Raw genomic sequence first — 12798 nt, forward strand, 5'->3', positions numbered from 1 at the left:
TTAAATCCAAACTACATAATTTTACAAAACATAGACACATAATTGATGAGAAATATGCTAATAATTCCAAAAAGGTGATGCATTAACACATTAGGTTAATTATGCTTTTTGAATTTAAAAAAATATATTTATATTGAATTTATTAGGGTGACATCACTAACAAAATTATATAGTTTTCAAATATACAATTCTATAATACATTATCTGTATATTGTAGTGTCATCACCAACCAAAGACAAGTCTCCTATTACCATGTTTAATCATGTTTTTTCTCAAAGTTCTGAATCAAAATTTAATGACATTGCAATTTTTTAGTTTATAGAGGATGGGCAAAGGAGAGAAAGGAATTTTATGTATACGTATACACAAACTTTAACAAGAATCTCAGAAACTGAGGGTATTCAAGAAAGTAAGATATTTAGTAAGGCCTTTAACCTTGACTGAACTTAACTTATCCAAGTATCACGATTACTTGTGATACAATTATTTCATGTCCCTCAAATAACTAAATATTGTATACTAGAGGCCAGATGCACAAATTAGTGCATGGGTGGGGTCCCTCAGCCTGGCCAGTGAGTGCAGCGGCAGTGGCAGGAGCCTCTCTCACCTCCGAGTCAGTCGGACATCACCCAAGGTCTCCCAGACTGCAAGAGGGCACAGGCCAGCCTGAGGGACTGCCCCGAGCACACGAATTTCATAAAACAGGCCTCTAGTATCTAATAAAATGCTGAGATATTCTAATGAATTGAGCAGTGCACTTTCTAAATATCAACTTGAGTTTTCTACTATATAAGGTTTTAAAAACTAATTATTTGTGAATCCCATCTTTTTATATTGCATACATTTACAGCAGTCATCATTAACACTATCTTAATGTGCCCCATCCATTTAAGAAATAAGTACACAAAAATTAAACTGTAACTAATACCAAAAATGAAAATATATATTTTCTACATCAAATTAATATTAATATATTTTGACTTTTTTTAAAAAAAATAACAGTGTGGATATCTGATTCATGGTGTGTTTTTCAGCATTTGTTCCCACGCAGTCACACAATTGAGATTCTCAAGATGACTTGGAAATGTCCCCAGTGGACTTCACATACACTTCATGATTCATCTAGGAAATTTGGATGGTACTTATGTTGTTTTTGCTTTCTGTCTGACTTTTTTCACTGATAGCATACACTTCCTTGATATTAAAATGAAATAGAAAATTTCTTATCTCAACAATATTACTTCTTAGACTATTTGCAAAATATCAAATTTGAAGCTATGTTATCCAAAGTAAATATGGCATTTTGTGAACTTCTAATACTAATCAATCTGCAACCTCCCTTTTAATGCTTAATTATTCAAGTATTTAATATATTAAGTGATCCTTAAAAGAAAATACAGCTCTAGCTGGTTTTGCTCAGTGGGTAGAGCATCGGCCTGGGGACTGAAAGGTCCCAGGTTTGATTTCGGTCAAGGGCACATGCCTGGGTTGTGGGCTTGGCTCCCAGTGGGGAGCGTGCAGGAGGCTCTTTCTCTAGCTCCCCCTTCCTCTCTGAAATCAATAAAAAATATTTTTATAAAAAGAAAATATAGCATTGGCCACAAATATTTTCAATGGATTCTCAATGAAGATTTTACTTTTTAAAATTTTATTTATTTATTTATTTGATATATTCTTATTGATTTCAGAGAAGAAGGAAGAGAGAGATAGAAACATCAATGATGAGAGAGAATCATTGATAGGCTGCCTCCTGCACGCCCCCACTGGGGATTGAATCCACAACCTGGGCATGTGCTGTTGACCAGAATCAAACCTGGAACCCTTCAGTTCACAGGCCGATGCTCTGTTCACTGAGTCAAGCCAGCAAGAATGATTTTCCTTTTTTCAAAAGGGATCGGTCTATTCTAAAATGATTCTTACCTTAATCACCCCAGATCTTATATAAAATTTAATTTTTTTATGTTCTGATAGTTGAAAATAAAGATTTTTAAAATTTGAACTAGTGCTTACATGGTTTTCAGAATGCCTAAGTATCACCTTTAGCCATTTTATTAGAGCGTGGTACATAAAGCAAAATAATAAATGCAACATTATAAACAGCATATAAAATGTTCAAATTAAATTAATCAGAAGAATATGATTTTTGTGCTTTTTTCAAATACAACAAACATATACAAATATGGACAAAACTACCTGTAAAATTATTTAGCCCTTTAGAAGGCACAAATGTAATATTTGATCTTTTAACCATTTGCTGGGGACCAAAAACATCCATAATTGATAGTTGTTTGTGATTTTTTGAGAGAGAGATTTGAAAAGCATAAAAGAGTGTACAAAATCACTCTTAGCTACTTAGTTAGCTACCAAATGAGCCTTCTGGCAACTTAGCCCCAGCATCTCAGAAAGGTTTCAGTTACTCTACTTCGGACTCATCTGAAGTAATTCCGAAAGGGAAAAAAAATCAGATTTAGCATTATGATGTTAATATCACTACAATACTAACATAATATAACCAATTATATGTGGCAAACTTTATTTGCATTAGCTATGATTTTGTTGTATATAGAAAAAGTAATTACATACCTAAAAGAAAAACTTCTATTTACATAGAAGTATGCCCTAGAATATACCTGTAAACTTAGAAATTTTCTAAAATATCAGGGTATAACTTTCTGAGTTCCAAGAGTTTGCTTTATAAGGGCTATATACTAGAATGACAAGACTGCAAATAGCTAATTTCATGAATCCATTTAAAGTTTCTTCAACGATGTAGAGCATGGCTTATAGTTAATCACATACAAGTTTAATTTTTCAACTTAATTTTTCATGCAGCATTATTATTTCCAAGTAATTATTTCCTCCATGGCCTAAAACTGAGTATTCTAATTATAAACAGCAGCATAAATTGCTGGAGCCCATAATAAATAATTTTTAAAGGGTCAAAGAATCATACAAGCAATGTGTTACTTTTATGCTGGAATAGCAAAGCACATAGTTTTTCAAATCAAAGTGTAAGAGTTATATATGCTGGCAAGAAAATAATCTATTAAAGAGCATGTTTTCTCTATCTTTAGCAAGATAAAGCAAAGAAAAAGCAAACAAAAATCATTTCAAGAAGAAAAACCTGTTAGGCTGTGTGTTCTGCAATTATTTTTCAAATAACATATTTTGCTCTGCCAAGGAAGAAAATAGTTCAGATCTCTCCTCATATGCATGGCACAGTAAAATCTGGCTATGGCATAGTTATTCTGAACCACATACTTCTAGAACTGAAATAATCTGAATTACATGAAGTTCTGAAGTATTCTGAGATATGTAAGATTATACAGCACACGTAAACTCACCCTTCTAATCTCACATCCGGCAGACTTCTGTTAAGGGCAATCAAATCACTGGCCATAAGGTTAAACTGATTGATTTTAAACAGTTCTTTCATTTTCTCCTGGTCATCTTTAGGAATCAGCACAGCCTTTCCCATTTCTCCTGGCCCTTCTTGGTTTCTTGAAATAACAGCTGTAAGATACACACAGGTACACACATGCATAAACACATAGATAATGAACTGAATAAATAAACTCTTGTGTTGGATTTGATTCTCAACGGTATTATTTATATACTGACAATAATACAATCATCAAATCTTTCACTGCTTACTTACAAACCATACACAACACTAAAGAAACAACCTATTTTAATTCATTAACTCAATGCTGCATATTGTCTTTCAGGTCTAGATATATAACATGACCTGGCTAATCAACACTTAATAATTATGTAATATAAAATATCAAAAGTAAAACCTTCTCTGACTTCCTTTTTAACATGCTTGTTAGAGATGAAGTTGAGCATTGGGCAGATCAGGTTGCACAAAATAAGAGAACTTGTGAAAATATACCAACATTAATTTATTTTCACGTCCATTAAATGTTTGGTGTTTCACATACCTACTGCCATTATATCTTTGTAAAAGTAGGAAAGATGGACAAGCCTTCATCCCCGTAGCAATTTGAATCCTTCCTGATAGCATTTTCAAATAAGTAAAAATAATTTTCATGGTGGTGACATATAATTGCAAAGGTCAAGGAACATTTGGAGAGACTGCGCTCTGTAAGTGGGACCACACAGCAATATCCTGGACTTGACTGTTTATTAAAAGGACTCAGTATTCAATACACAGGCCAATGTTCTTCCAATTTCCTCCAAGTAATCACTACTCTAAGGTCCTTTCTAACTATGCAATATCTGTTTCAATATGTGTCTCTGTGTGTGTGTTTGTGTGTGTGGGGAGGGGTGTACACATATGTCTATATGTACCTTAACATCCTACATAATCCTATATAATAAAAGGGTAATATGCAAAATGACCCTAATGGTGGAAAGACCAGTCGCTATGATGTGTACTGACCACCAGGGGGAAGATGCTCAACACAGGAGCTGCCCCCTCATGGTCAGTGCACTTCCACAGAGGGAGTGCAGCTCAGCCAGAAGCCAGCTCATGGCTGGCCAGTGCAGCGTCCATGGCGGGAGTCTCTCGCACCTGCATGGGAGCACTAAGCCATTAGTCAGACATCCCCGAGGGCTCCCAGGCTACCAGAGGGATGTCTGACTGCCAGTTTAGGCCTAATCCGGAGCAGGCCTAAGCTGTCAGTCAGTCATCCCCCAAGGGGTCCTGGACTGGGAGAGGGCACAGGCCAGGCTGAGGGACTCCTGCCCCGTGAGTGCACGAATTTTCATGCACCAGGCCTCTAGTATTAGTATTAAAAGTTTTCACTTTCACAGTCATCCTTATAAAATATTCTACACATCTATTACAGCCAGTGCCACCCTTATATACATTAAGAGGTTGCTTGGCACATGTTATAGTCATAAATGTTTCCTGGAAACAATTGGCCCAACTTATATACTGTTCACTAAGGTAATGAAATATGAAATTATTTCCTTCCGTATTAAAAATGAACTTTGTGCCCTGGCCAGTGTGGCTCAGCTATTTGAATGTTTTTTCATGCATGGAAAGGACGCTGGTTGGATTCCTGGTCAGGGCACATGCCCAGGTTGCAGGTTCGATCTCTGGCCATGGAGGTGCAGGAGGCAACCACTCTCTCCTTAAATCAATTTTAAAAATGAGCCTCCTCATGAAAAGTATATAAATAGTCCCCAAATTGCAATGGCTCTAGTAATCACCTTAGTTTCAGCTTTGAATGGGAAATTTTCCCATACCCTTGTCTTTGCTTGCACTACCAAAATACAAACAAAACAAAAACCCATTACTTCCTTGTGGGGGGGGGATACACAAAACAAAAAACCCCACCAATTTTCGCTTCAAAATGCTTTGGGAAGCCCTATGTAAGGGGACATCAAAACCGAAACAATGGTCCTGGCCAGTGTGGCTCAGTAGGTTGAGCACTACCCCAGGCACTGAAAGGTCCCCAATTGATTCCCAGTGCAGGTTCCATCCCAGGTCTGTTTCCTGCAGGAAGCAACCAATTGATATTTCTCTCTCTCCATTCTTCTCTCTCTACAAAAATCAATAAAGTATATATTTTTTTATTAAAGTGAAACAATGAGCATTTTAAAGAAGTCCCTTACATAACCCAACATTCATTATAAATTATTCCTAAGATACATAATAATAAACTCAGAATTTGACATATCATCCCAAAAAAAATTAATCAAGTTTGCAAAAATACAAACACTTTATTTTTTTATTTATTTATTTTTTTTAAGAGGGTCTATTTTTATTTTTTTTAATTAAATATTTATTGTTCAGATTATTACATTTGTTCCTCTTTTTTCTCCCCCATAACTCCCCTCCTCCCAGTTCCCGCCCCACCCTCCGCCCTCACTCCCCACCCACTGTCCTCATCCATAGGTGCACAATTTTTGTCCAGTCTCTTCCCGCATCTCCCACACCCCTTTCCCCCCCAAGAATAGTCAGTCCATTCCCTTTCTATGTCCCTGATTCTATTATAATCACCAGTTCATTCTGTTCATCAGATTATTTATTCACTTGATTCTTAGATTCACTTGTTGATAGATGCATATTTGTTGTTCATAATTTGTATCTTTACCTTTTTCTTCCTCTTCCTCTTCTTAAAGGATACCTTTCAGCATTTCATATAATCCTGGTTTGGTGGTGATGAACTCCTTTAGCTTTTCCTTATCTGTGAAGCTCTTTATCTGACCTTCAATTCTGAATTATAGCTTTGCTGGATAAAGTAATCTTGGTTGTAGGTTCTTGGTATTCATCACTTTGAATATTTCTTTCCACTCCCTTCTGGCCTGCATAGTTTCTGTTGAGAAATCAGCTGACAGTCGTATGGGTATTCCCTTGTAGGTAACTGAGTTTCTTTCTCTTGCTGTTTTTAAGATTCTCTCTTTAACTTTTGCTCTTGGCATTTTAATTATGATGTGTCTTGGTGTGGTCCTCTTTGGATTCCTTTTGTTTGGGATTCTCCGAGCTTCTTGGACCTGTAAGTCCATTTCTTTCACCAGGTGGGGGAAGTTTTCTGTCATTATTTCTTCAAATAGGTTTTCAATATCTTGCTCTCTCTCATCTTCTGGCACCCCAATAATTCTAATGTTGGTACGCTTGAAGCAGTCCCAGAGGCTCCTTACACTATCCTCGCATTTTTGGATTCTTTTTTCATTCCGCCCCTCTGGTTGGGTGTTTTTTGCTTCCTCGCATTTCAAATCATTGACTTGATTCTTGCGCTCCTCTGGTCTGCTGTAGGGAGTCTGTATAATATTCGTTATTTCAGTCCGTGTATGCTTAATTTCTAGTTGGTTCCCCAATATAACATCAAGGGTCTCATTAGTTTTCTTGTAGATCTCATTAAGTTTATCGGCGGCTTCTAAACAGTTCTTGAGAGACCTTAAAAGTGTGGTTCTGAACTCTATATCTTCCATTGACAATTTTGTCCTGTTTTTTTGTCTCCGCATTTTGTTATGCTTCCTTGGTGCACCCCCTAGTGGTCTTTGTGCGCAGTCTTGTAGTTAAGCCTTGATTGTTGTAGCTAATACCAGGGAGGGTTTGACCTCCAGGCCAAGTGGCTGTGAGAATCAGCTGTGTCTGCAGTGAGAGAACTTCTGTCCTCTAGGGAGGTGCTAATCTAGCCTTTGCCTGAGGCTATCCGGCAAATGCCTCTGTGCAGGGCTTGGGCGGGGCGGGTCGAACAGGATCAACAGGGTGGGCCGGAGAGAGCAGTTATGGCGGCTCTCAGTCCTGTCCCCAGGGGCTCTGCCTCTCTGAGTCCCAGGGACCGCTGCAAACCTCGGAGAGAAAGCTGCACTCGCTCTGACCGAAGCCAGACAGTCCCGCTTCTCCCATTTGAGTCTGGGTCCCTAAAGACTCACCCGTATCTGGAGCTCAGAGTCTGAGACTCCCTCCCGATTGAAAACGCCAACCGCGCACTCCGCACCTCAGAATTTAACTTCAGCACTGCGCCTCCTCTGAGTGTCCGTATGCGTTTATCTTTACTCCTAGTTGTAGGACTTCCACTCAGCCAGCGTTCCTCTGGTTCTGGGTGATGTCTGTTCCGTCTTTTAGTTTCACTTTTGAAGTAGTTGTTCAAGGCTGCAAACTCCGGCGTTAACCTATGCCGCCATCTTGGTTCTCTCAACGGAAGGACTTGTATACATATATCACAAACACTTTAAACACACACACACACACACACATACACACAAAAAAAGGGCATTGCATTCTTTGAATGTACATATCACTGTGGAAATAGGAACATATTATTAAAATAATTCCTGAATATAACATTTTATTTATTATGAAACTGTAAAAATTGTCTAAAATTCTCAAAATTTATTAACTAATATTAGTCACAGAAAATGTGAAGTGACTATTGTTCAGTTGGTTGTTATGAGTAAAGAAACTCCTTCATAAATGTCTACAATTAAAAATTATTATAACATAATACTGAATTAAGTATGAGATGAAAAATGAATCACATCAAATACCTAAAGTATTTTAAGTCATCAAATTAAACCTACTGCTGGAATGTGAGGTTTTGTTGATGGTAGTTGTGTTGAATGTCTTTTTTTTTTAGCCCTTATTCTGCAGCATATCCAGCCTGCTAACTTCTATGTTAACTTAGGTTGCTAACTTCTACATTCACATCAAGCAAGCTTCCTTGTCCTTTAACTTTGGTTGGGAAGGTGCTGACCATATTAGGGGACAGAAGATTAATGAGGTTGGGCTATTTATTTCCCTGGTTCCCTCTCTGTGGGGTGGCTGAGGGTTGGCTCTCCCACTCATAATGATAATGTCATGGGGAATGTCCTATGACCAGTTAATGAACTGGTAGAAAGAAACAATGCAAGGCTGAATTAAATACGAATCCACCCTCTATGTGAGCAGCTGCTTGAAGCTGCTTCTTTACAGTCTAACTCAGGAGCGAGCGTGAAAGTCAGTGGGTGAAGGGAATCTGCCTACAGGGCAAAACTTCAGAGAGGAAATTTGACCGAATACTGTGTGAATGAGAAAGGGCTTGAGGTAGCAATGGCGACACTAATCCATGAGCAGTAGCTAACAGGTTGGCCAGCTGGTAAGAGATTTAAAGGAATAAGATTGAAAAATTAATGACAAAGACGTCTGATGGGAGGGGTATGGTAGACATTAATGTCCCATGTAATCTTCCAGAAAGGGCTTCCACTGCAAAGGAGCCTGCAAAAATCAGATTGACAAAATTATCCCTCCTATAGCTGTCAGTCAGTCTTTTTTTTTTTCAGTTACTCTTTTTTTCAGTCTCTCTCTCTTTTTTTTTTTTTTCAGTTGTTCAATGGGAGGGAGACCAGGATAACTCAGAGGAAGAGCATGCAGGGATTTGATGACATGAACATCTCACCCCAGTTGATAGGGTTATGGCCACCCAACCTGCCAAAAGCAAGAGAAAACACAAAGGGCACCATTCTTGATCAGCTGGTGAGAGGCTGATCCTATTGGACCCCTTTCATCATTGTGAGGAAAAATGATGGGGAAAGGGATCTGGAATCTGTCTTCTCTAGCTACAGTTTTGTCAGTACCACCATTTGCAGACATACAAAATCCTATTTTTTCTTGGATTTTGGCATAATCTCACTTCAGACCAGGGAAAATAATTTATGGCAAAGAAATACGACCACGGGTTCACCCAAAATATCCCCTGCTCTCATGTCCTCAATGTCTATAAGCAGCTGACCTGTTGAAATGGTGCTGGAGCACCATTTGGGAGAAAAAACCTTGTGGATTACCAATATCCAAAGTGTGATATCATATCTCCTATAGATAGAATGAACAGGCCCAGTAATCAAAGAAGGAAGTGAGAGTGAAATCTCTTCAGCAAATAACACATTGGAGCAATATTTGTTTTCTCTCTCTCTAACCTCTGGCTTTATGCATAGAAGGGTTCTAGTTTCCATGTGAGAAATGCTTCCACTGGAGAACACAATCACGGCTCTGTTTAATTGGAAATTGATTCTACCCTGTGGCCATTATGAGCTCCTTAAGCTGTTGAAAGTACTGGCAGAGAAAGGGACCACAATAATGGCTGAGGTGATGGATGTTATTTACCAACAGGAAATTAGATTGCTGCCACACAAGGCGGGGGGTGGGGGGTGTGGGGGAGAGCATAACTATTTCTGGAACCTGGAGGTTTGTTTGTTTTTTCCCCCTCTCGAGCATCTCACTTCTGTACTAGACTGAGTAATAGAAAAATGAGGCAACCAAATAAGGGCAAACCAATCAAAGGCTTATATCACAAGATCATACACCACCAGGTAAAGAATACCATACAGGCTAGTTACGGATGGAGCTTAGGATACACATTGCACAGATGTAGCTAAAAGAATATATAATTATCGCCCAGCCAGTGTGCCCAGTTGTTGAGTGTCAACCTATGAACAAGGAGGTCATGGTTCAATTCCTGGTCAGGGCACATGGTTCGATCCCCTGTCGGGGGTGTGCGGGAGGCAGCCAATCAGTAATTCTCTTTTGTCATTGACGTTTCTGTCTCTCTCCTTCTCCCTTCATCTCTGAAATCAATAAAAATGTATTTTTTACAAGTATATAATTATCATCTAAGACCTCATGAACAGTCCACATAAATCATGAGACTATAGCAGCTACTGTATATTTTGTTATTTATGAATTCATTTCCCTACTTTTGTCTAGATTACTTCATATAAAGAACACTGAGGTTTGCTAACATTTTAGGTTTTGCTTGGGAATATGAGAAGACTGACCTTAACTCATAGGCTATAGGAGTTGACGGAATTTGTGTGTCCCTTGTAGTAGGGAGACATATGTTTCATCTGGAAAAGTGTAGAAAGCTAAGAAGAAAGATGACTGGACTGCAAGAAATTTGTTCCTCCAGATCCAAACTCCACTCTTATCTTTCTCAAATAATTACCCAGGAATCTGACCTGTATGAACTACATCTGGACTTTCTTCTCTGATTTCAGACTGGATTTGGCCAATGGAGAAACCAGTAAGTATTTGGACAGTAGAACAAAAATAAAGCCAAGATATTTACTCCCTTGGTTAATTCTTATGCAGTAGTCACAAGCTGGCTCTGTCCCCAGACCAAAGGGTATAGTCTCTGTCCGGTGGTTCTCGCCACAGAAGTATTTTTTTAATGAGTTCATATAATTGCTTCCTCCTCTTGCATTTAAAGGCAGGGTGTAGTAATGACTTAACCCCAGGTAACAACCATCCCTTCTTGCCTTTTCTAAATTCTGTAGACTCCTTTATAAATAGCCCTTGTGTTATATTCTTCTTTGCTACTTGGTTGAAGCATGGCATGTTTCCTGATGATAAAAGAGTTTAGAAAGTATGTGGAAACCTTAGTGGATTCCCCACTTATATGACCAAGTTTACACTTAAACTACATTAATTAACACTTAATCCATCATTTTCTCTGGATTGAATTCTACTTTAACTCTCTAATATACTTTCTTAAAGGTCTTCTTTATTTATTTTTTTTGGGGGAAGGGGGGTCATGTTCTTCCATCAGTTAAAAACATAAACATGTATCTGTAATAAATTAGGTTTTATTCATTGGTGATTAATATAGGTATTACAGAAAATCAAAAATAGAAAATTTAAAGTAAGGTAAAAATAAAGAAAAATCCAAATATTTTATTTTTCTACCCCAATGAAGTATATTAGGCATCCTTGAGATTCATAGAGCACGTATTGGAAATCACTATAGATAAAGTGATAGCATGCATTTCTTTTCTTGTCTCAAGACATTTTGCTGTCAAGAAAGGTTGATTTGTCATCAGTGTTTGGTAGTTGGTATGTAGGTACTATTTTCATTTTTGTACTCACTTCTTGAAGCTGGGTATGGGGTTGACCTTCGTACTGTTTTCTACAATAGAACAATATCAAGCAAATGAGAAATTACTAGACAGAATTTCTTAGGAGGAAAATATGGAATAGGTTCAAATGGTAGGTGTGCTTTGTACCTTCCCTGAGAATCACATGGTCACATGTTGGGGAATAAGGTATGTTAAGGTCTTGCATATGCATTCATTCTGATGTGGAGTAATGAGTGGGGTTTGAGGGAAATCAAATACTGGAAAAAGAAAGTTTAGAATAATGGTAGTACACAAAAAGTGGAATCATGAAGGTACAATTTGCTTCTTTTATTTTAAATATTAATCAACATTAATTCCTTGGAATCTTGTATTGCCAATCTCTATGATGCTGAAAATATGAGACTAATGAAGGCCTGTAGGGTTTACATTTCAAAATGATAAGATGTAACCATGAGAGTAAGCTTGCATATTTCACATAAATTCACAAAAATGAATTTATATCAATTCTTCAAGTTAGCTGTCACAGAATAGGCTCAGATTTTCTATTACCTAAATGTTATTTGATTTTTAAATCAGATCTTTGTCAGAAGTTCCAGTAATAATTTCAGGGTATCAAAATAAATAGATGTAAATTTGCTGCAAGAGGCAGCATAATGTGAAATGTAACATTTTGATAATTATTTTTTCATGGAGAAAATCTCTGGTGGGAGGGGGGGAAAGCCCAGCGTTCTACCCAGACTAAAAGCTAACCTCAGCGATCACATATCTAATGACTACCTGTCTCCTACTGCCACCCCTTATGCTTATGTTTGAGGCATTCCAACATTTTAATGACCATCTGCATAAACCAGCTGCTGATCCTTGTATTTAACTCTTATTGCTCAGCATTAATTTATACTGAATTTTTAGTTTTCCATAGCCTCTGGGCCTTTTCTGTTAGTCAACAACAATAATAAAAATAACTAGGATACTAATAATATGCTTCATTTAATAGTCACAAGAATTAAATTGATTGTGCTGACCAAATAATGCAAATATGCCATTTAAATTTCAGAAATCCATCATAAATTGCCTTTGCCCTTTATAAAGTATCCAAACATTCTAGGAACTCAACCATTCAAAACAGGCAACGCCTAAGTCAATACTAATTTAATAAGCAACTACTTTCTGTGACAAAGAAATATAATTCTACAATATAAATGCTGCCATAAAAATCAACACGATGCTTATCCGCCAGCAAGTACATGCTCCTTCTTAAAATCCATCAGATCTCTATAAAATATTGTCAGACGTACCCTGGCTTTTATTATCTAAACCTCGTTTTGTTTTAATAAGTGAATTTTGGTTACATCATAAGGTCAAAGGCATACTATGAGGCAAATTACAGATTAAATTAGTGAACCAATATAAAATAACAGACAGTGCTCTAAGCCTAAACATAAGCAATAACCTCCTCCTTTTTTCTTTATAGTTTCCTCTTAAAATCCTTAA

General features: G+C 37.4%; 1 protein-coding gene across 2 annotated transcripts in view; it reads right to left on the reverse strand.

The window, feature by feature from the left end:
• Positions 1-12798, reverse strand: part of GALNT13 (polypeptide N-acetylgalactosaminyltransferase 13) — a 496408-nt gene that overhangs the window by 278789 nt on the left and 204821 nt on the right. For both annotated transcript variants that reach the window (XM_036320816.1, XM_036320815.1), the window contains exon 4: positions 3345-3513. In XM_036320816.1, the coding sequence (XP_036176709.1) occupies positions 3345-3513 (169 nt within the window). The remainder of the gene's footprint in view (positions 1-3344; positions 3514-12798) is intronic.

Source organism: Myotis myotis, unplaced genomic scaffold, assembly GCF_014108235.1.
Source record: "Myotis myotis isolate mMyoMyo1 unplaced genomic scaffold, mMyoMyo1.p scaffold_m19_p_8, whole genome shotgun sequence".
Lineage (NCBI taxonomy): Eukaryota > Metazoa > Chordata > Mammalia > Chiroptera > Vespertilionidae > Myotis > Myotis myotis.